This window comes from Hyperolius riggenbachi, chromosome 5 (assembly GCF_040937935.1).
Source record: "Hyperolius riggenbachi isolate aHypRig1 chromosome 5, aHypRig1.pri, whole genome shotgun sequence".
In the NCBI taxonomy this organism is placed as follows: Eukaryota; Metazoa; Chordata; class Amphibia; order Anura; family Hyperoliidae; genus Hyperolius; species Hyperolius riggenbachi.
In genome coordinates this window covers 29870389-29895381 of record NC_090650.1, presented here as the reverse complement: position 1 = coordinate 29895381, position 24993 = coordinate 29870389, and the positions used below count along the sequence as shown (strand labels likewise).

The 24993-nt window shown below is 45.8% G+C and overlaps 1 protein-coding gene across 4 annotated transcripts in view; it reads right to left on the bottom strand.

The window, feature by feature from the left end:
* Positions 1-6776: 6776 nt before the first annotated feature.
* The window catches only part of SMARCC1 (SWI/SNF related, matrix associated, actin dependent regulator of chromatin subfamily c member 1), a 77863-nt gene continuing 59646 nt past the window's right edge, over positions 6777-24993 (bottom strand). Inside the window, exons 22-29 of one of the 4 annotated variants that reach the window (XM_068235301.1) lie at positions 23433-23495; positions 22012-22088; positions 20852-20969; positions 18405-18550; positions 17784-17918; positions 13403-13703; positions 10186-10344; positions 6777-8392 (exon numbers count right to left, since the gene is read on the bottom strand). In XM_068235301.1, the coding sequence (XP_068091402.1) occupies positions 8277-8392; positions 10186-10344; positions 13403-13703; positions 17784-17918; positions 18405-18550; positions 20852-20969; positions 22012-22088; positions 23433-23495 (1115 nt within the window). In that variant the 3' untranslated portion in view covers positions 6777-8276. The remainder of the gene's footprint in view (positions 8393-10185; positions 10345-13402; positions 13704-17783; positions 17919-18404; positions 18551-20851; positions 20970-22011; positions 22089-23432; positions 23496-24993) is intronic. The other 3 variants (XM_068235302.1, XM_068235303.1, XM_068235304.1) reach the window with 3 other exon arrangements.

Below are 24993 nucleotides of genomic sequence, written 5' to 3'. Positions count from 1 at the left end.
ACTCCTAGGAACGTGTAAGGGGCTACAAAGGACCAAAAAGCCCTATTATGAAAGCATGCTTTTGTTTTCCATAGCATTCGAGCAAAATTATTTGCAATAAATCAGGTTGTAGTGAGCATATGATGTCTCCCACAATGCATTACTGCTGAAATATGCAAATTATTAGGAGTGTTTGTAAACACATTGGTAAAGGGCAGTAAGAGCAGTAGAGAAAATGTGACGTGGGAGTATAGGTAAATATATATGTGACAGTATATATGCAAGGAAATATAAATACCGTAAGTCAACACAACGGCAAAAGCAGGAAATAAGCAGACACACAATTCTCAACTCCTTCCAATCACACAGCAAACGGCTGGTAACTTTTCACAAAGTAATACCACCTGTATTTATAGCCTCAGGTGTCCAAAATGGCCCTGTGACATTCTCAGTGCAAATGTAATTGGAAGCCTTATCTAAAATCTTTATACCACTATGTTAGGTTTTACTTTGCATACACCTAGTGATTTGCAAACGTATTCGGCCCCCTTGAAGTTTTCCACATTTTGTCATATTACTGCCACACACATGAATCAATTGTATTGGAATTCCACGTGAAAGACCAATACAAAGTGGTGTACATGTGAAAAGTGGAACGAAAATCATACACAGCTGCTCTGTGACGGCCTCAGAAGTTGTCTAAGAATATTGGGAGCAACAACACCATGAAGTCCAATGAACACACCAGACAGGTCAGGGAAAAAGTTATTGAGAAGTTTAAAGCAGGCTTAGGCTACAAAAAGATTTCCAAAGCCTTGAACATCCCACGGAGCACTGTTCAAGCGATCATTCAGAAATGGAAGGAGTATGGCACAACTGTAAACCTACCAAGACAAGGCCATCCATCTAAACTCACAGGCCGAACAAGGAGAGCGCTGATCAGAAATGCAGTCAAGAGGCCCATGGTGACTCTGGATGAGCTGCAGAGATCTACAGCTCAGGTGGGAGACTCTGTCCATAGGACAACTATTAGTCATGCACTGTACAAAGTTGGCCTTTATGGAAGAGTGGCAAGAAGAAAGCCATTGTTAACAGAAAAGCATAATAAGTCCCGTTTGCAGTTTGCCACAAGCCATGCTGGGGACACAGCAAACATGTGGAAGAAGGTGCTCTGGTCAGATGAGACCAAAATGAAAGTTTTGGGCTAAAAAGCAAAATGCTATGTGTGGCGGAAAACTAACACTGCACATCACTCTGAACACACCATCCCCACTGTCAAATATGGTGTTGGCAGCATCATGCTCTAGGGGTGCTTCTCTTCAGCAGGGACAGGGAAACTGGTCAGAGTTGATGGGAAGATGGATGGAGCCAAATACAGGGCAATCTTGGAAGAAAACCTCTTGGAGTCTGCAAAAGACTTGAGACTGGGGCAGAGGTTCACCTTCCAGCAGGCCAACGACCCTAAACAAAGACAGGGCAACAATGGAATGGTTTAAAACAAAACATATCCATGTGTTAGAATGGCCCAGTCAAAGTCCAGATCTAAATCCAATCGAGAATCTGTGGCAAGATCTGAAAACTGCTGTTCACAAATGCTGTCCATCTAATCTGACTGAGCTGGAGCTGTTTTGCAAAGAAGGATGGGCAAGGATTTCAGTCTCTAGATGTGCAAAGCTGGTAGAGACATACCCTAAAAGACTGGCAGCTGTAATTGCAGCAAAAAGTGGTTCTACAAAGTATTGACTCAGGGGGCTGAATAATTACACACATGTGTGATTTTCGTTCCATTTTACACATATACACCACTTTGTATTGGTCTTTCACATGGAATTCCAATAAAATCGATTCATATTTGTGGCAGTAATATGACAAAATGTGGAAAACTTCAAGTGGGGCGAATACTTTTGCAAACCACTGTATATAGAAACTTATTTATCCATCACTGATTACTTCTGTCTGAAACCAACCAATGACCACCAATGCTACGTCAGCCAACACCAACAGGATTACGGCAAGAAGATGGATCTTCAATAGCCATACAATGCCATAATTATGTGGTTCTGCGGCATGCTGGGAGTTGTAGTTTTACAATGCTACCTAGCCAAAGGAAGAACTAGGTCTTATGGTTTGCTGCAAATCCCAGCATGCCTCCAGGCACCACAGAAGCTTAGAAGAGGTCTGCTGGTGTGTTCTAAACTTTGGATGATTTACGTTTGCGCAGGTGCAATGTTGTCATAACTGAGTGCTCCAACGTGGCAGTAGATTAGTAGAAATGGAATATGACAGGTTAATAATTAGTTGTTGCTATAGGCATGCGATTCACAATGTGTGCATGTACAAGTGAGGACGGAACCCCGCAGCTGAGCGCTTTGCGATCCTTCCGAGCTGCGGTTTCATTTTGAAAAAAGCACTCCCATTGACTTGCATTTCAAAACGCAGCATGGAAGGAACACAAAGCGATCGGACCTAAAAGTGGGTGGCATTAATGGGATGCGGCAGATGAGGAGGGGGGGCATGGTGGCATAGTGCTAAGCGAACTTGCTATTATATCATTCGCCCACTATCCATGTGGACCTAGAGGGGGAATAGTAATTAATGTATCCGGGACTTGTGCAGCAGCATAAACTATACCAGCTGTATCCTGCGGCCAAGTCTCCCAGCGGTGATTACATATGTACACGGGTGGGTTTCCTGTGGGCACTCCAGTTTCCTCCCACAGCCCACAAAAACATACAGATAAGTCAATTGGTTTCCCCCTAAATTGGCCCTCCATGCACTATACGATACATACATAGACAGGATTATGGTAGGGATTAGATTGTGAGCCCCTCTGAGGGACAGTTAGTGACAAGACATTATACTCAGCGCTGCGTAATATGTGGTCACTATATAAATACTTAAATAAGATAAATAAGATGCTGCGATGTGAAATTGCACATGAAAACCCAAGTAATGCTATCCTATGGACATTTACAGTGGGGGAAACCCGTTTTGCTGCCTTATTTGCACATTGCCTGCAATTCCTATTGTTGACAGTCAGGCAGACATCCTATTTGGGGGAATTGCATGTGTTTTGCCAAGATGCGACATTCATGGTCAAGTGTTACGTGTGTTTTTCCATGTGCAGTGATAAAAAAACCAAAAAAACCTGTTGCTGTTTTTTGCACTTCCACGTGATTCCTATTGCTGACAGTCAGCTGCTGTCACCTGGCTGTCGTGTGTTGAAACCGCAAAAATTTGCGGCCATTTTCCACAAACTCAAGTCGGATTCCTGCCTCAGTTGCCATGACCGCTAAGCAATACTGGTTTGGAAATAATGATTGGCTGATAGTGTGTTTGGCTTATCCAAGACTAAGTGTGGTTTGCCTTCTTAAAGAAAACCTGAACTGAAAATTAAAAGTCAAAATAAACATACACAAGTCATACTTACCTCCCGTGTAGTCTACTCCTCAATCTCTTTCTCCTCTCCCGCATCCTGTTTGTCCATTGTGATCAAGAGAATTCTCCGTCCTCCATTTTGAAAATGGCCATTACCCAATAACCGCTTTCTGGTCAAGCACAGTTACACTGTAACATTGCCCACTTGAGCCATAGGGAAACATGGACATTACCGGGCACATCAGTTGTCCACTCAGCTATAACTGATAGCAACGGACATATAACTGACAGCAACTGATATATTTCAGTTCTGACAAAATGTTGTCAGAATTGGAAGGGATCATTGTCAGAAGAAAATGGTGAGCTTATGAGAGGAACTGATGACAAGGTAACTAATGTTCATTTGAAGTTACCGCATGTGTTTATTTTAAATAATTTTACTCAGTACAGGTTCCCTTTAAAACTGAAGGTAAATAATTCAGATTTATGTTAAAGTGGATCCGAGATGAACTTTTACTCATTGCATAATTGTGTTCCTTTCCTATTGTTTATAGGGCATTCCTCAAGCCAAATACGTTTGTTTTGTTTTAATACCCTAATTTCCTATAAACTAAACAAGCCACACCCACAGCTTCTCCAGAGTGCCTTGGCGCTTGCAAGGGATTGTGGGATTTCAGTCTGGGCAGGTGAAAAAGGTGTTACTAGCTATAGATTTCAGAGGCAGAGTTTTCACAATCTGAAAGCTGCAGTGCAGATACAGATCAGTTGCCTGTGTAATGGAGGAGATAAGAGTGGCGTTTTCACAGAATATGCAGATTAGCATGCCTAGATACAGATAAGCTTGCCTGTGTGTGTAATTGTGTAATAGTGACAAGCAGAAAACATGTCTGCTCCCATTGTATCACAGGAAAAAATATTAATATACTGTTGAAGCTGTTTGAAGATAGATTTGCTGTGTAAACTATCTAAACTTTAGATAAGATATATAGACAAGTCACTTGTTATATTTAGTTTTTCATCTCGGATCCGCTTTAACATCTGTAGTTGCCCACAATGCATTGCTACTGAATATGAAAAGTATCTCTTTATGCCCCTGAAGCCAGGCTTACATCCAGAACTGCTGGTGTATAGCAAGCCTATAGCTTTACATTTTGCAGAGCCACATCAACCCAACATGCAGACAGCCGGTTTCATACTGTTGGTCCTCATCAGTACATGGCAGGGATTGATATGGCTCTATGGCTGGGGTCAGGAACCTTTTTGGCTGAGAGCCATAAACACCACATATTTTAAAATTCCGTGAGAGCCACACAATATGTTTCAAACTGTGACAGTAGGTCTCACATCCCTGTTGCAAGGGTGATGTGTTTACAGTTGATCCGCTGGGTAGCGCAAGTGTCAGACATCTTTAGCTTCTCTTGGGTTTCAGCATCATCAGCAATTTTCCTGAGAGCCAGACAGGAGAAATACTGACTAAGGCCCGGTGCACACCAAAAACCGCTAGCAGATCAGCAAAATGCTAGCAGATTTTGAAACGCTTTTTCTTCTTTTTCTGTAGCGTTTCAGCTAGCATTTTGCGGTTTTGTGAAGAGTTTTTGGTGTAGTAGATTTCATGTATTGTTACAGTAAAGCTGTTACTGAACAGCTACTGTAACAAAAACCGCCTGGCAAACCGCTCTGAAGTGCCGTTTTTCAGAGCGGTTTGCGTTTTTCCTATACTTAACATTGAGGCAGAAACGCATCCGCAATCCAAAATCTGCAGCAGCCCAGGAGTATGCGTTTCTGCAAAACGCCTCCCGCTCTGGTGTGCTCCAGCCCATTGAAATACATTACCCTAGCGGATCCGCACCCGCAAGCGGATCGCAAACCGTAGCCAAACCGCTCTGGTGTGCACTAGGCCTAACAGCTTGTACAATTAGCTAGCTGACTTGGGGGTTGATTCACTTTGTAGGACTAGATCCCCACACTTTGGCCCAATAGGCTGCCTGTCAAGTAACAGGCAGCCTATTTAGGCCAATCAAAGTGCGGGGATCTCATCCTACATCGTCCTGACAGGGTCCAGGGTGGGACAATTGGAGCAGCCGTTCGTTTTGGGGTAGCGCGAGTAGGTTAGTAGTGCATGCTACAGCAGTAGTGTGTCTACTTTGACAATTTTACTTGCGCTGCCACACTAAGGTGTGCTGCTTGAGCAGTGTAGCTTAGTGAATCAACCCCTACTGATTTGTATGTGAGCCAGATGCAGCCATCAAAAGAGCCACATCTGGCTCCCGAGCCATATGTTCCCTACCCCTGATCTATGGGATAGGGCTTAGACCAGTACCTAAACCACTAGAAAAAAAGTATAGGAGACTAAAATACCGAAAAGCCCCCCTTTTAGTCCTATACTTTCCTGGTGGTTTTGGGTCACCCTGAATTGTTAGGTTACGGAGTTGTACTGGTCCAAGCCACTAAACCATAGAGCCATAACAGTCCCTACCATGCACTGAGGAGGACCAACAGTCCAAAACAGGCTGTCTGCATTTTGGATTGATGCGGCTCTGTAAAATTTAAAACTGTAGGCTTGCTATACACCAGCCGAATCCACAGTTTCCCTGCAGGCAAATCGCTCGGGGAAACTCTGCCATAAGAAATGGGGCCGCCGGCCGAATCGCTTGCCCTAGCGATTCGCCGGCATTGCCCTCAGTTTTCACACGGGAGGCAGTGACTCCCATAGCAGTGCATGGCACGGCTTCTGGGATTCGTCTGCGTTCCTGCAGACCCGGACGTGCCGCCGCCAGTCTCCCAGCCGCGCACGGCACTAGTGGAAACGGGCCCCAAGACTACTGAAACAATGGTTTACTGTTCACTTAAAGAGAACCATAGACGAAGCACCCTCCTGTATTTTACCATATATATCAATAGGAACATGACAGTAAACACCTACTCTGCTCCTTGTTTAATTCTTCTCTGCTAAATCTGTCTGCTATCAGCTCTGATAGGAATCCCCCCAACTGAGCATTCAGTCTGGCTTTTCCCAGAAGGATTATAGCGGAGTCAGTCTTCTGTGATGTCTTTTCAAGCCCAAGTGCCGCCTTGTGGCTCTGCTTTGCTATTTATCCTTGAAGCAGCAAAGCAGAGCCACAAGGGGGCAGGCTTGGGCTTGAAAAGACATCACAGAAGACTGACTCGGCTATAATCATTTCGGGAAAAGCTAGACTGAATGCTCAGTCGTGGATTCTTATCAGGGCTGATAACAGGCAGATTTAGCAGAGAAGAATGAAAGAGAGCAGGGTAGGTATTTACAGTCATGTTCCCATTGATATATATGGTAAAATGCATGAGGGTGCTTAGTCTCTGGTTCCCTTTAAAGCAAACCTAAAGTGAAAGTAAGCGGATAAGAAAAACACCCTGATGAATAGAAAGGACAGGAGACGCACACATTTCTACAAAAGAAACCGCATTTTATTTAACAAATCTGCATTTTGAGAGTTGGGATGAGATCAGTTCACATACAGATTGGCCAGCGTCTGTCTACAGGACTCCAGAAAGTCTTCACTGCAGGAGAGCTGACACAAGGGGGCGCTCCTGGGCTCATCACTGGTTCTATCATCCCGCTCACTCCGCAGGCAAAACAGGAAGCCAAAGATATGAGTGTGAAACAAGATGTAATTACAGTAACTATCTAGAGAGGAAGAGGAAGGAAGTCGAAGCAATGAGGGCCAATCGCTGACCGTTCCAGATCAAAATTGGGGTTCTTTCATAAAAATGCTGATCTATCCATCGTAGAACTACAACTCCCATGTAGACCATAAAAAGTATCCCAACATCCCCAGGCCTGTTGTCTATAGTGTTTCATATGAAAGCAATAAAGTGGGACTCCAACCAAATCTAAATATCTCTAGCTCAAGTTGGGAACTGCTGGGGGCATTTCCAGACTGGCAGACACCCCCTAGTGGCAGCGCACTCTTCCTATGGGGAGATCTCATCCAGTAGTTTATCTCTACACCTCTGCCACAATGTAATTTGTGCGTCTGTCCCTCCCACAATTCTAGAATTAATGCCCTCTCGCTGCTAAACTCCACAAACGTTTGTTTATTTGGCAAAAATGGAAATCTACTGAAGAGCGCAACACCATCAATTTAGTTTTGAGGAGAATGCAGGAGTTGGAGCCACCAGGAATTCTGGTGGGAAGAATTCAGTACAGGCATCCCAAACACATAAAGAGGCCAATAAAAAAAAAATGTATCTTGCCAGCCACCATGCAAACTTGGATAAAGCTGGTCTTCAAGGCTTTATCATCAATTCCCACCCCAGCCCTTCCCTCAGAACGAGCGATGACCCCCATTAGCTTCCTAAGAAGAGGTAGACTTGATACTATTAAACACCACTGGACCTCAAAGTGACAGTTCTCTAGACTGAGAAACAATGCGGCAAAACCAATGTAGCTAAATAGCAAGTTAGGTCCTTGAAGGGGCCGGACCGATCTCCAGTGTCGTTTCCTATTGGACAAAGCTGATGAGTACCACGGGTGGCCGCACCACCGAGTAACACAAGCTGCAACAATTGCTGACTTGAGATGGTTTATTACAAAAAAAAAGAACAAAAAACTGAACAAAAACTAAGATGGTAGACAGGCGACATGACTCTCCCACAAACAGTAACAAAAAGAGAGAAACAAAAAACGACAACATGGCATGTTGAAAAAAGGAAGAATCTGGAATCCGTGTTAGAAGCTAAGGTCTGGGGCGGGTAATGAAACGTGCGCCAGTTTTGGAATCGCCAACCATGGCGTACTCCAATAAATACTCTAAAAAGTGATGACCTGTAGTCATTTCATTGGTCAAGTACTAGGACAGATCTTCTGTATAAAAACACGTCACTCCAGGTACAAAATGAAAAATCATGGAGGCCACAACCTGCAGCTCTCCACTGCTATCTGCTTATGGGGCCGAGGAGGTAGGAGGCACCATAGGAGGGGGTGTTGGTCCATCGTTGGGTGGTTGTGGTGGTGCTGGCGGCTGTTGCTGCTGTTGTGGTGGAGGAGTAGGTGTGGAATCTGCAGAATGAGACATATGAGTTTATGACTACAGTATTGTTACACAATTCCATGAATTGATAAATCGAACCACGAACACTAAAACCTTATTGCAAATCTCTCCCATCAACAGTCACACAATCGTTAATACAATCAGCCTGATATCATACGGAGCTGCCACACACTACCTGGAAGTAGACATCAGTCTTGCAGAGGGAGTGGATAGCTGGTAAGGGGAAGCAGACAGTATACTGCAGATAGGACAGTGGACATTGGTATGTCCCATACTTTAAAGCATACTTGAACCAACTTTAACTTTCTAAAGTAAACATAAAAAATATTGTTCACAATGCAGAGCTGTGACGGAAGCAGGGTATTTGGGCACCCTCCAGTGGTGGGCGTTTTGGCAACTGGGGATAAATATCAGGGCCCGGAGCCACCCGCTATGCAATATACAGCTACAGATAGTAGTCGCTTGCGTGGCGGTTGATTTGATTTTCATCACTTACCATCAGGGTGCTGCTTCTTCAGCCCCCTGCCAGTATGTGATGCACATCTTCTCAAAACCGCAGTGTCTCTCACCTGGAGAAGACTCTTTACTCGTATCCACAGACTACACCTCCCGACATGCATTGCAGCTACGCAACAGAAAGACAGTGCCGGTAAGGAAAAAAATGCAGTTCAGTACCAGACTGTCCTGGAGAAGATGGCGCATCCCTTCTGGGCCAGGAGCAAGAGAAGTAGCACCCCTTAGGCAATAGGCTCAGCCCCCCCCCCCCCTCCTTCCCTAACAGGACTCTACATTACAAACCTCTTATATGGGGAGGTTACATTTAAAAGAAAAAATAAAAATGGGAGGACCATGGGTAATGCACAGAAAGCATGTTAAGTGTACCTATGGTTTAAGTACAATATTGCAATTCCATAGAACTAATACCGATGCTTTTAGTGACTATTCGACACAAGGACTGTGGTAGAAAAATGGTTTAGGTTCCAATACACTACACAAGTTGAAGTGGCTCAAAGAAGCCCAATCTCCCATCTATCGATCATTTCCGCTTTCTATTATCTTTCTCCACTTGATGCTGGATCAAATTCCAGCAGGAATTGGGCGATACCGATTACACTGGTGTGGTCATTGCCTTTATACTGGTTAATGTAGTACAAAGCTGTGATAGTGTACGGCTCCAACCAGCAGCCCACCGCCATGCTCAGTGAAGATAAAGGTTTTTATTTATTTTAGACAAGTGTCTGAACTTCCAATCCTGCTGATTGGAAGATGCAACATCACATAAGCATCGCGTACATCCTTCTGTTATGTTGTGTCTGACCTCTTCTGGAGAGTAATGGGGGGAGAATCATCCTCATCCTGCACTCGTCCACCGAAACCTCAATCTTTTTGAATAACCTTATTTGTCAATTTCTGTACATATGAGGAAAGCAGAGATGCTCATAACGCTTTGTAATGCAGTGGTTTACAGTCCTTCCTGTGTTCATAGCAAGTAAACATTAGAACGGAGGGAGTGGCTTCAAACCCTCATTTACATTGTTGCATCTCTTTCCCACTCTCAGCCTGATAAAGTGACTGAAAAAAAAAAAAGAGTCTAACCTAAGTTGAGGACAGATGCAGATACATAGGTAGGAACTGAAAGATTGAGCTGACTAACTCATGTTGCTACATTCAGACCAGCATATGTATACTTTAGATGAACTCCATAAATACTGCCTCCTGAAAGGTTTATCGTGTTGGCTCAGAGATACACTTAAGCATAAGGAGTCATTCATTATTCATGCAATAAGCCCCACACTCTTACACATGCCATTTGGAGCCACTGGAGGTCTTGGTCCCATCATCCCACCTGGCATGGGTGGCATTCCCGACTGTGGAGGTCCAGATGCCGGGTGCATGTTAGGCATCATCCGGCCGGGCATGGGGGGTCCAGACATCATCGCGCTTGGTCCGGGCATCTGACCTGCGCCGATAAGAAAGGAAATAAATATCTAGGACCCCTATGTCAAAATAATTAACCTGCACTTCGGTCTCCTAAAGATACCAATAGCTGCATATGTTGGATCAAAGTTCAAAAAAAAAAAAAAATTACAGTAAACTTGTAGTGAAAAAAAAGTGCCCAAGGGGTCACAATTATGGAGGGAGGAAGGCTCTGGTTCCTAAAGAGGCTTACCCCATCCTCTACAGTAGAGGGGATGCACCGCTGGGACCCCCCAGAGATCTCGTTGGCCAAATGACGGCATGCGCACCAGCATCCTTCAGCAGAAACAGCCGAGCCCAATAGGGTCCGCTCTACTGTGCAGGTCCAGCAGCAGGGCTGTGGAGTTGGTACAAAAATCATCCAACTCAGACTCCTCCTTTTATGAAAGCTCCAACTGACTCCAGATACCCCAAATTGCTCCAACTCCTCGTCCCAGCACAGGATCTGGCTGGCTGAGGACAGGGGAAGCCTCATTAAGATTGAAAGGCTTCCCCTCCAGAGGCAAGTACCTCCTAAGGGCACTTTTTTCCCTTACAGGTGTTCGCCACTTGAAAGTGTGATAGAGTCCAAACAGCCAATATGTAATCCTTTAAACAAGAGGGAAGGGACCCGTTTATAAAAGGAATAAAGCAATGCCTCGATAACTGGGTCCCTTACAGCTCTGAAAAGGCCATTTTAATGGATCCATTGCCAAATTACTTTGAAGGTTATCTTCTATACAGATAAAGGTCTAACCAAAGAAAAATAAGGTACTTTTCTAATAATCAATAAGCTCTCTTTTCTATTCGTAGAATAGTGACATCTTCCTCGTGAACCGAACGAGGAAGAAACCTATTAGTATAGCTATGTATATAATGCTTTTTGCTGCCCTATATTGTATATCATATTGCCTAACCTACATCTCTCCAATCCAGAACGCACAATATACATTTTTCCTCCCGCTTGTTTTTGTCACTCTGTACATATGGATGAACAGATGGCGTGCTATTTATGTTACGAGCTCATTTAAATATATGCAGTCAAAGCTTTAGAATTTGCGTAAAGGAGGGCTCCCCGTCTGCGGATTATGGGGAAAAATACTATTTTGCACAACTAATTTCTAACTTAATTGTTATGGTTTAATAATTTTTATAGATTTCACATCTATGTGCCAGTATAAAAATACAAACACTGCACACTACCGAATGCTCTCCTAATCTGTCACTATAATGGGAGTCAGTATATCCATTTCAGGGTGGGGAGCAGAGAGAGGAAAGAAGCATGCAATAGGAGGTGGTCACATGACATACTTGATCAGAGGTCGACTACAGCAAAATCAACCCAAGCCTTTTATGTTAGAATAGGCCCCAGAAGGATCTGACGATTATCACTCCTGCTAAAATCGTCAGGATACCCCTCCCCTTATATTTTACAAGTTTCTGTATTGGTCCTTTAACATGATGGACAGCCAATGGGGATGCTCAGCTTACTTTACTGACAACGCTTTATTACACTTGCGTTGGGAACTGTATGGACAATTTAGACAAGTAGGTTTTCACTGTATGTAAGCTATGATCAGTAGTTTTAATTTCTTCTAGTTTTTCATTATGTGGGTTTGCTTCAGGCTCTCTTTAATACCCCAAACTAGCTCTTAAAGCAGGGGTAGGGAACCTATGGATCGGGAGCCAGATGTGGCTCCTGATGGCTACATGTGGCTCACAGACAAATCAGTAGGGGTTGATTCACTAAGCTACACTGCTCAAGCAGCGCAAGTAATATTTTCAAAGTAGGCATGCACTACTAACTTACTCGTGCTACCCCCAAAATGAATGGCTGCTCCAATTGTCCCACTCTGGACCATGTCAGGTCCAGGGACTATAGGATGAGATCCCCGCACTTTGGCTCAATAGGCTGCCTGTCAAGTGATTTGGGTGATGAAAGGGCAGCCCGCTCCATGCATCATCCATGCCACCCTTCCTGATGGTCTATGAAAGAAGAGCGTAAGTGGCCGACAGATCCCCACTTTCTGCCACTCCCACTATATAATACTAATTTCCCCTTCTTATAGCTCCAACCCTTCGAATGGATTAGAACGTGGGAAAGGTTAGTGGTTGCAACTGTCACACTCTACTTGGACTTGCTTCATATGTGTCTTCACCAGTAGAGGGCCTTAAAGTGAACCAGAGACGACGCACCCTCATGTATTTTATCATATATACCAGTGGGAACATTAGAAAACACCTACCCTGCTCGGTTTCATTGTTCTTTACTGCTCAGCTTGCTTTTCATCAGCCCTGATAAAATCCCTGACTGAGCATTCAGTCTGGCTTTGATCAGGAATATTTATAGCGGAGTCTGTCTTCTCTGATGTCTTCAAGCCCAAGCCTGACCCCTTCTGGCTCTGCTATAATGACTCAGCTATAATGATTCCTGAGCAAAGCCAGACAATGCTCAGTTGGGGATTTTATCAGGGCTGATAATAAGCAGGCTGAGCAGTGAATAATGAAAACAGAGCAGGGTAGGTGTTTTCTCTAATGTCCCCACTGATATATATGGTAAATACACAAGGGTGCTTCGTCTCTGGTTCACTTTACTCGCGCATTTATAATGAAAGCAACTGGAACTTTGGGCACAGGGCAAAGCTGAAAAAACAGCTCAACCTGTTTTGGTAAATTTTCTGGCAGAGTGAATTACTATTTCCCCTCTAAACCGTCGTTCAGTGGGAGCAAGCTGCAATTCTGCTCCCAGCTATTGCTAGCAGCCGAATTACGCCATTTATTGTAATTTGGGCTCCAGCTATAGCCGGGGCCCAAATTATTCACTAAGTGCTGCTATAGCTGGCAGCACCCTTTTTACCTGCCTCGCCTTTACACATGAGACACGCAGTCATCTCCTTCTGCTTCAATTAATCCAGTGAACACGCCAAGTGAATCAGGTGAGTACAGGAAGACCGAGGCCCAGAGGAGGAGGAGGTTATACACCGCTAGTGAATGTGTCCCAATCTTCCCAGAAATCTAACGTTCTAACTTACCACTCCCCCTCCAACGCCCATAATACATGCCTGGTTGTGGCGGGGCAGGCGGCATCTGGTGGTGGATGCCGTAGGGAGGAGGCTGCTGCTGCTGCTGTTGTGGTGGAGGGTGACCCATCATACCGGGGTGGGAAGGGGGTGCTATGTGGCCCATGCCAGGGGTTCCGGGACCCGGCGATGGGTGCTGTGGAGGTGCCTGTGCGGCGAGCTGCTGGGCGGCCTGTCCGTGCTGCTGCTCCATCTGCTGCCGCGCCCTCATCTCTGCGTACTTCATCTGCTCCATGTGGAAGTTCTGGCGCTCAGTGAGGAGCTGCTGACGCTGTTGTTCAAGCTGGAGAGACAGGAAACGCATCATCAATGCCTTGTACCGGCATACAGAATGAGGAGCACAGTTCAGTGCATGAGGTACAGAAGGCAGAGGAGCAATATTGTTTTATACAGACGCTACAGTACATGCAAGCAGCAGGCGTGTACACAAAGCATTACAGTGCAGAAGTCCACACTACGCACAAAGCAGTACAGTACACATGAAAGTGGGACCTTCCTGTGAGCATATATCCTGCACCAGACTCCATCATTTAAAGAGGAACTTATCTATTCCGGAAAAGGTAAATATTTCTCATGGGAAAGAGGGTAGCTACTGATTGGGATGACGTTCAAAACTTGCTTAATGTCCCTCTTTAAACTTTTAGGGGAAAATGCCCAATTTGAGTACCTACCTCTGGAGATTGAAGCATCAGTATTCCTCAAGGAGGTTTCCCCCATCCTCCTGCACCAACCTATTCCAGTGCTGTCCCCGCACAAAAACAGTCAACAAGGGCTTTGGTAACAGCTCATGCATGCGTAGCAGCACGAAACCTATCGGGCTTCGGCAGAAAAAGCCGAGCTAGAAGCCCGATCGGGTCAGTGCTACTGCAGTTTCAGAGATCTCAATGCTGGAGCAGCACGGCAGAGAAGTATGGGGGGAGGGGAGCCTCTGAACAAGCATGCAGAACAGACGTTTGATTGGATTTGCCGCATGCTTGTTTCAGATGTGTGAATCAGACACTAAACATGCATGAAAGATCAGCAGGATTGCCAGGCAACCGGTATTGTTGAACCTCGAGGACCGCAGTGTTAAACCCCCTAAAGACCAGGCCATTTTTTGTCAAATAGGCTACTGCAGCTTTAAAGCCAAGCTGCAGGGCCACACAACAAAGCTCTCAAGTGATCCTCCCTACCCTCCCCCCCCCCTTTTCTCCCCACCAACAGAGATCTCTGTTGGTGGGTTCGAATTGCGCCCCCCCCCCCCCTGTATTTTTTTCTAAATCTTTTTTTTTTTTTTAAATATAACTTTTTCCCCCCTCCCTCCCCTCAGCCAGCCAATCGTGGTGATCAGCTGTCATAGGCAGATCGCTCTAGTGCCCCAGGGGCAGACGGCTGTCCCCAGTACAGCGCTGCAGATCGCAGCGCTGTACAAGGTAATTAGATAGCGGTTTCGCCGTGTAACAGTCGATAGCCGCTTGGAGACTGAAGGCGGGGCTCCGTTCCACCTACCAACAGGAGATGCGCGCGCAGCGTGCGTATCTCCTAAAAGAGTCAGCCCCAGGACTTTACACCGATGTGGCGTTAGGCGGTCCTGGGGCTGCCGTCGTGGCCACGCCCATCGGCGTGACGCAGTCCTGTAGGAGTTGAAAGGAAATAAATATGGCAGCCTCCATATTCTTCTCACCTCAAGTGTCCTTTAAAACTGAGGGTCAGCTTATCTGTGCGACAGGTTGTTCAGTTCCTCCCGTGTCCCCCCCCCCCCCCCAAATACAGAGTTAAGCCTTATAACTATTACAGTAAGAATGTCCGTGCCAATCACACAATCTCCCAGCATAAGCAATCTAGACTGAGTTTGCTGCAGGTAGTTCCAGTAGTAATACAATTCAATAAGACAGACCCCGCTGCACTCTGCCCAAATTCCTATAATGCATAAAAGCAATCCCTCATGGCGTGATACTGCATAGAAATTCAAGTTTCCTTCATTGCCCATCAGACATGCATCTCCCAGTGCATGAGCATCGCACTGTGCTCATCACCATTGTGTGTTCACTGCACAGCTCCTTCCACCAGCAGCTCACCAAGTCCAAACAACCTCAGCTTGCAGGTGGATCAAGCGCTTATTGCTTCCTCACTGCTATATATGAACCCACCAGATCACACTCTTCAATGTATCAAAATTTCATTTTACACTGGGAGATGTATGCCTGATGGGCAATAAAGGAAGTTTGAATACCTATGCATTATCACGCTATGAGGGATTGCTTTCATTTATTCATTTATTTTAGGAATTTGAGGATAGTGCAGAGAACTGTAGTATTGAATTGTATTAAAGTATTGTAACACTCGCACTAGGGCTGTAACCCAGAAGGGATTGAACGCTCTGGTGCCAGTTTTGGGCCTGATACTGAACAGATGCGTCAATAGTCTGTAGGCTAGCAGTGACGACACGTGGTGCCTGACATAGCAGATCCTTGTGGGCAGGGTGAATGGGGAAAACATTGCCCTTGTGGGTCGCTAAATATCTGTCACATCAGATCTGTACACATGCTAGATTATCGTCTGAGGCAGTCTTTAAAGAGAACCTGTAACAAAAAAAACCCCTCTGGAGGATACTTACCTCGGGAGGAGGAAGCCTCAGGGTCCCAAACAGGCTTCCACGACTTGTGGAACTTGGAGGAATCCAGCGCTGGCTCCCCTGAAACTTTCCTCCAAAACCTCCCCCGACAAGGGGTGATATATTTACCTACTGCGATCCTGCGCAGGCGCACTAGCGGCTCTTCACTCGGGCTAGGCAGAAATAGCCGAGCCCGAACGTAAAGGACTCGCGGCTGCGCACTAGAGTGGATACGATCAGGTTCTGCTTTTTCCGCCTTACCCGCACGAAGAACCGCTAGTGGGCCTGCACAGGATTGAGGTAGGTAAATCTTTACCTCGATGCACTTCGAGGGGTCCCGGCGATTGAACGAAAGGATGGAGGAGGATGGGGGGGGGGAGCCTCGTTAGGATCCAGAGGCTTCCCCCTACCGAGGCAAGCATCCGTCAGGTTTTTTTTGCAGTTACAGATTTTCTTTAACACCCAACCTGGCTGAGCGCAATCTAGCTCGTGTATTTAGCTTAACCTCCCTGGCGGTAAGCCCGACACTGCGTCAGGCTAGCCACCGCAGGGGATCACATGGCCCCGGGAGGATTTTTTTAAAATAAAAAGTGTATTATATGGTTAAGCTAGCACTTCGCTAGCTAACCATGTGCCCAAAGTCCCTCTGGTCCCCACCGATCGCCTCCGATATACATACCCCCCCAAAGATCCCACGATGGCGCAGCCTCCCATTCAGCTCCAGGCTTCGCTATGGGGAGGATCGTGACTGCGCATGTCGAAGACGTCATGTCCGATCATCGCCATAGCGACAGCAAAGCTCATTGGTGAAGCTGCGGCTCTCGTGGGATCGCGGATGGGTAAATATTGCCGGCAGCGTAGCGTTCGGGGGGGGGGGGGGGGGGGTTGGGGGGGTTTCAGAGAGGTGCCAAGGGACTTGGGACAAATATTTAGCTAGCCTAGTGCTAACATATAGAGAACTCCTATTTAAAAAAAAATCCCTTCCACGGACACAGCCACTGCATCTGCGTACCGCCAGGGAGGTTAAAGGACCTCTGTCGCGAAAATCTTAAAATTTAAAAAAAAAAAACATATACAAATAAGGACGTTTTTCCAGAGTAAAATGAGCCATAAATTACTTTTCTCCTATGTTGCTGCCACTTACAGTAAGTATTAGAAATCTGACATTTTCTTTATTTTTAAAAGCACTTAGTGAATGGCAGTTGCTCCGTCCAACTACCAAAGAAGTGTACGGCGAGCAGGGAGGCTGGCCAGCATCTTTGTATAAAACTTTTTCAGGGAGTCTCTTTATTAAGTATAAAGGCCATGCTGAGAATCCCCTCCCCCCCCCCCCCCCCCCCCCATGAAGAGATGGACTAGCCCAAAACCTGTCGGTAATGTCAGATTTCTACTACCTGCTGTAAGTGACAGCAGCATAGGAGGAAAGTAATTTATAGCTTATTTTACTTTGGAAGAAATGTACTTATTTGTATGAGTTTTACATTTTAATATTTTCGCAACAGTTTCTCTAAGTAGTGCAGATGGAGCCATTACTTTAGTCATGTGATACAGAGTCACATGACCAAAGTTACTATCCTGGAAATCTTGTGATTAGAAGAAGATGTGAAGCAGCACCTGGTGGAGGTAGACCCGATTTTGCAGCAGTGCGCATGAAAAGTTCTTCCTCTAACTTAAGAGGTTAAAACATTTTTAGGCATATACTTTCAACATTACAGGGTAACCCAGGCTAATGATTTCCCACCCCCGTGTGGCTCATGCAGCGGCACCTACCGCTTCCTTCTCCCGATCCATGATGGTTTCAAGTTCCTCGAAGTGTCGCAGTTTGATCTCCAGCTTCTTCATCTGGGTCTCCACCAGCAATGCCACCAGAGACTTTATCTTCCTCTCCTCCACAGCCGCCAAGTGCTGAAAAGGAAAAACAAGCTCATAACAAAAAACAAAACCTTGGCATGTAAATATTCTAAGCACACTCCTACCGAGATGAGGCAGGAAGGGAAGGGGCAGAGCTCCTCTGAATGCTTTGTAAATGGCAGGAAAGGGAGGAGTAGAGTTCCTCTGAATGCTGTGAATGACAGGAAGGAGAGGGGCGGAGCTCCTCTAAATGCAGGAAGGGGAGGGACCGAACTCCTCTGAATGGTTTGTAAATGGCAGGAAAGGGAGGAGTAGAGCTCCTCTGAATGCTGTAAATGACAGGAAGGAGAGGGGCGGAGCTCCTCTAAATGCAGGAAGGGGAGGGACCGAACTCCTCTGAATGGTTTGTAAATGGCAGGAAAGGGAGGAGTAGAGCTCCTCTGAATGCTGTGAATAGCAGGAATGTGAGCCTATGGAAGCCTATGCTAGCAACACCAAGTTAACTGTATGAAGTCAGTCAGGCGATTAGCACCCGCTCACCTTAGCCTTTGTAGCAGCAGAGGCCAGTGCAGCTGCAGCAGCCATCGCTACGTTGGCTTCAGAGAGATCGTTCTCCATCTTCTTCTTAGCAGGATCTATTTCTTTGGTGGACTCTGCGTTCTCTTTAGACTCCTCTGTCTCTTCATCTGCCGAATAAAGAAAAAAAAAATAATTATCAGTTCTGGACTAAGCATCGAATTACCCTTCAACTGTAAGTGATCCGACAAGGGCTGGAGGTGAGAGAGTAGGGCCTAAACTAGTAGAATCTCGTTAAAATAAACAGATATAGTAAACTCAGCCCTAGGTCCCAGCAAAATGCGTCTGTATAAATATACAATGTATGACCAATTCAGATATAGTGAACGTCTGATATAGTAAACTGCTTTTCCTGGTCCTTTGAGTTTACTATAATGCGATTCAACTGTATTATACAGCAACTCTCCATCCATTACATTGTATCCGATGTTTGTCCTGTAATACCAGTTATCACCAGGCAGTGGTACTGCAAGGGACCTCTTGTCACTGCAAATTTCTTAAAGCGGTATTGTCACCATAAAAATCACATTTCAACAGCAACTGGTCTGAGTGTATTAAAGGGGAACTGAAGTAAGAGGTATATGGAGGCTGCCATATTTATTTACTTTTAAGCAATACCAGTTGCCTGGCAGCCCTGCTGATCCTCTGCCTCTAATACTATTAGCCATAGCCCCTGAACAAACATGCAGCAGATCAGGTGTTTCAGACTTTACAGTCAGATCTGACAAGACTAGCTGCATGCTTGTTTCTGGTGTTATTCAGATACTACTGCAGAGAAATAAACCAGCAGGGCTGCCAGGCAACTGGTATTGATTAAAAGGAAATAAATATGGCAGCCTCCGTATACCTCTTACTTCAGTTCCCCTTTAAGTGATAAAGATGCTAATCCTGCATTCAAAACTTTTTCTGCTGTAATGATTTGGAGTTATCACATACTTTAGGAGCACTGGCCCTTTAGTAGTCAGTGCCAAAAAGTTGAATGCTGGGAGGTCTTTTTATCTATAATATATTGCTCCTCTTCCATTTATTTCCCTGCCTAGCTGCTTATCAGAAACACCCTCTGATCACTTGTGTTTACAAGCAAGGCTGAGGTGACTCAGCGATTGGAGGAGTAAATAAAAAGACAGTGCAGTTCCTAGTATACACTTCAGTGGGAGTGTCTGAAGACTCTGGGAGGAGGGCAGCTAATGAATACACAATGAGCAAGAGAAAAGGGGGGGGGGGGGGGGACAAGAATCAGAGAGGATATGATGTCAGCATTAGCTTGGCAAGATAGCCACTGCCTAGAATAGGATTTTCTGCTTTTCCTTTTTAAAATTCACAGGAATCATTACGTGGATAGCACAATGCATCTGTTATGTAAGTAGAAATAGTATTTATCTACTTATATATGTGTTTTTTATTTCTAGGTTAGCATGGGTGTCGCTTGTTCTTTAAAGGATACCAGAGCCGAAAGGCTCTGGTAAAAATGTAAGATGCAGTGCTTAGGGGGTTAAGTCGATACTTACGGCGGCTCTCGTTCCCCGCAGTCAGACGCCGGTCTTTTCCTATACATCCCGGTGTCCTGGCGACTTGGCTGACCTTTAACTCTGATTATCTTTGCTTCTGCCCGGTGCATAACTACAGGCAGATGAACGCACACTCCCCCGCCTCCTCCGTCCTAGCGTCTGCGCTCCACTGACAAGCAAACATCAGATCCTAAGTGGAGTTGCGCTCATTTAACACCTGACACTTGCGTTTCAGTGAAGACTGTCCGGGTTAAAGGTCAGCCAAGTCACCAGGACACCGGGATATATAGGGGAAGACCGGCGGCTGACTGCGGGGAACGAGAGGCACGGTAAGCATCGACTTTTAACCCCCTAAGCACTGCATCTTACATTTTGGCTCTGGTATCGTTTAAGGAAATTTTGGGTCTTCAAGCAGCTACAGGGATGACCCCCCCGATCCACGTTTCAGCACTGCTGACTAAAGATGAATGTTAAAGCACATATCCAGGCACACATTAAAAAAAAAAAAAAAAAAAAAAAAACCAGCATCTAACAGCTTACTAATCAGGGTGCTCTAATGTTATCTTTGAGTGAAAAGAGCAAACTGCAGCTTAAAAAAATAATCACATGACCAGAAACTGCTGACAGATTTCAGGCTGTGGGTGTGGCTTCTTGTCTCCAGATGGCACCATCTCCACTGTTCAGACTGGAAGGGGGCGGGGCTCGGCCTGAGATCTTAGTATAGCACAGGCAGTCTATGATGCATGAGGTGGCTGGTGCCTGGGCTCCTCACCAGATATTTTACAAGTAATGTATTTGGAATCAAACCGCTTCTACACAAATAGAGGTCATGTAACAGCGTGCCTTCAAAAATGTAGGGAAAAAAAAACAACCCAAAAACAATTGTGGCTTTAAACACAATACCGGTTTTCTCTTCTGTTGCTGACTCAGCCGGTTCCTCCTCAGATTTCTTCTCTGCGGAGCTTTCAGATTTCTCGCCGGTCTCCATCTCCACTTCCTTCTCGGTTTTCACTTCAGTTTGCTGAATAAAACAAAAAGCAGAGAGTTGCTGAGGAGGCAGAAGCCAGGAAACCAGAGCTGAACTCTACAGGAGCATTTCACCGTCATCTGAGGCTGCACAGGGGGATACAGCCCGTCTCCAGAAATCTGTCTCTAACTACCCCCTTCCAATCTAACCGAACGTTGTACCCTTCACACTCTCAGCTTCCCCTCACTTTCACCTTCAAGAGTCTTCATCTATGGGATCAAATGACTCCACCATCCGGAAGGACAATGCGTGCAGCTGAACCACCGCCAAGTACTGGAGCTCTGACCGGTGCTGTCCTGAAGCCACCCAACCTCTGCAATCACCATGCTGCACCCACATGGCCACCACTGAAACCACACCCCTACCACTCAACAGGTGGAAGTCAGTGACTAAGACCTGTCTCCCCATCAATTAGCAGCGAAAGTTGGGTGAACGTGGCATAAGCGGCGTATGTGACGCATCTCCTCCCAGAAGTCCCTGCGAGAGGCTGTGCTGCAGTTATGATGCACTCACCTTCCTGTGGGACCCCATTTATAAATATGGGGAGCAAAATAATGATTGCCATTTCTTTTGTCTCTTTAAAGTGGGATTATACTCCCAAAAAAAATGTAATTTCAGTAACTACTTAGTTACATAAAAGAACCCTGTGTGTAAAAACATTACTTTCACTGCAGAGAGCAGTTCAAGCTTGCTTATACCTGGATAATCGGCAAATGTAATAATTGCAGGCCAGGAGACGCACTCTGCCAGGACGCGCCCCGATAACAGGCCATCACGCCCGCGCGCGCCCCGATAGCAGGCCATCACGCCCGCCCCGATAGCAGGCCATCACGCCTGCGCGCGCCCCGATAGCAGGCCATCACGCCCGCCCCGATAGCAGGCCATCACGCCTGCGCGCCCCCCGATAACAGGCCATCACGCCCGCGCGCGCCCCGATAACAGGCCATCACGCCCGCGCGCGCCCCGATAACAGGCAATAACACTCTGACCAATAACAGGCAATCACACACTGACCAATAACAGGCAAACAACTTACTTTTTCTGTCGGGGGAGGTTCTGGGGTCTCAGTTTCCATCTTATCCATTTTATCAATCTTATCCTCTGTGGGTTCAGCTGGAAGGGAGAAAAGTGTAGATAACAGTCACATAACAGATGATGGTAACACAACAGAAGCCTGTGACCAGGAATTACAGCGTGCATGGATATTTGGCACAGGCTTTGGCTTCTTTTTCAGAACCTTCCCTATCCCTCATTGTCTGCAACTATTATAGACACATGTGCATACTGTTGCATTACCCCATTTCTTTGTACCTCAGTTAGGTTTTCCAGTAGGTAGAAGACACACTTGAGGTGTCTTTAGGATGCGGTGCACCCATATGGGATTTTAAAAAGAAAGGGAAAAAAAAGGGGAATGATCAGGAAAGCTGACCACTTTCAAGGTCCATTGGACTTCCCAGGAGGAACACTGGTAGAAGCCAGCTAAATATAACAGCTTAGACCGGACATCACTAAATGGACAGGACGGGCATTTCATAGGCAACCTCAGCCATCCTTTCCTCACTTAAAAAAAAAAAGGAGTACAATTTCCATTTAAAGGACATCCAAGGTTAATATAAACTGATAAGGTAAATAATTGTATCTATCCTCCTCCTAAAAATGACTTAAAGAGACTCTAACATGAAAAACATCCCCTGGGGGGTACTCGCCTCGGGTGGGGGAAGCCTCGGGATCCTAATGAGGCTTCCCACGCCGTCCTCTGTCCCACGGGGGTCTCGCCGCAGCCCTCCGAACAGCCGGCGACTGTGCCGACTGTCAGTTCAATATTTACCTTTGCTGGCTCCAGCGGGGGCGCTGTGGCGACTTTCGGCACGGAAATAGACGGAAATACCCGATCTCCGTCGGGTCCGCTCTACTGCGCAGGCGCCGGAAACTTGCGCCTGCGCAGTAGAGCAGACCCGACGGCGATCGGGTATTTCAGCCTACTTCGGCGCCGACAGCCATCAGAGCGCCTGCGCAGGAGCCAGGAAGGTAAATATTGCGTCACCGCTGTACGGAGGGCTACAGCGAGACCCCCGAGGGACGCAGGACGGCGTGGGAAGCCTCATTAGGATCCTGAGGCTTCCCCCACCCGAGGTGAGTACCCCCCAGGGGCCGTTTTGTCGTTACAGTTCCTCTTTAATATATCCCAGTTTTATTTTATATTTCAATCTAGTTTTTACTGTTTCATGGTCTCTGCTCAATGACACCTTCACTGAAGTATGCCAGAGGTAAAATCTATGAACTATTGACCCTTTTTTATCTGACTGCTCTCAGAAGCCATTTACTGACAGGAAAGTGTTTTGTGGCTGTAATTACTCATTAGTCCAACCCAGTCCCGACCTGGACAAAAAGTATTACTTGCATACCTGCTTTTTAAAGAGAAGCTTTACTTTGAAAATCTTACATAAATAAACATACCAGCCTGTTTGTTGTCTTCTCCTAGCCCCCTCTGTGGCATTATCGCCGCTCCCCGCTGCTTTCCTGGTGATAAAATTACAGTTTTATTCATTGTCTTTGTCAACAATGAAGATGGCCGCCAAACAGGATATACGCCATGAGAGCAGGTGCCTGTTTGCAGTGGTTCCTCTCAAGCCTGACTTGATTGCTGGAATGCGACTCCCGCTTGTTCTGGGCTCTGCACTGATCGCTCTGCACTCACAGCTGTTTGAAAGGTCACAGCTCCATGAGCCTTGCAGACACGCTGGCTGTGAGCAGAGACGTTGCCTTTGACTCATATACACAGCACACGTGAGAGCATAGGGGGGCATGCATAACGTGTTCATTAAAGCAGAGGCAGCCCCTTCCTGATCTCGTCCGACAAGCCTTGACAAAGGCAGAAAAGTGGATAATTAACCACTTAGGTCTATTTGGACGAAGATAGCCTGCCCTGCTGCAGTTTAGCCGGGTGCGCGATCGCACGCGCTCCCATCGCCTTCCGTTAGCCCGGAGTTCAACTAATGGGAATGCAGTTCCCATTCATTGATCTATGTCTTCGTATGAAAAACCCATGGCTTCTCTGAAAAGAAGCGATTTTTCTAAGTTTCACACTATCCCTTCAGTTCCTGTAAGCCAGAGCTTTCGCTTACAGGATGAAAAACAAAAAAATGACTGTAGCCATCTTGTGGCCAAATAGTAAAACTACATCTACATACATTTTTATAAAAAATATACACAATCAATTAAATTTAAATCTGTTTACCTCCCCACCCCAAGAAAAACTCCAAATAAAATGTTTAATAAAAAAATGCAATAAAAAAAAAAAAAAAAAGTGGTTACCTAAGGGTCTAAACTTTAATATCCATGTCGAGTGTATATATTACTATAATTTTTTTAAAGTGAATCCGAGATAAACTTTTACTCATTACATAATTGTGTTCCTTTCATAAAGTTTATAGGGCATTTCTCAAGCCAAATACTTTTTTGTTTTTATTTTAATACTATAATTCCCTATAAACTAAACAAGCCACACCCACAGCTTTTCAGAGTGCCTTGGCATTTTCAGACAGTAGCAAGGGCTTATGGGAGCTCAGTCTGGGCAGGAGGAGGGGAGGTGTTACTAGCCAGAGATTTCAGAGGCAGAGGGGAGGAGGGAGGAGGAGGGGGAATTAGGTTTTCACAGGCTGAGTGCTGGAGATGCAGATTAGCTTGCCTGTGTGTAATGTTTACAAACATGGCTGCTGTCGTATCACAGGAAGAAATGATCATTCTGTTGAAGCTGTTTTCAGCTAGATATAAACTTTAGATAAGTTATATAGACAAGTTACTCACTCGTTAGTTTTTCATCTTGGATCCACTGTAAAGGAAACATCCAAGCTAAAAAAAAACAAAAACAAACTCCACTTACCTGGGGCTTCCTCCAGCCCCTGGCAGTCGTTCTGTGCCCTCGCCGCAGCTCCAGTGATTCCCGGTGTCCTTCGCTGCAGAAGCCGACCTCGCCAGGTTGTCCTCTGCACCAGAGGGGCCCAGGAGCCACCGGAGC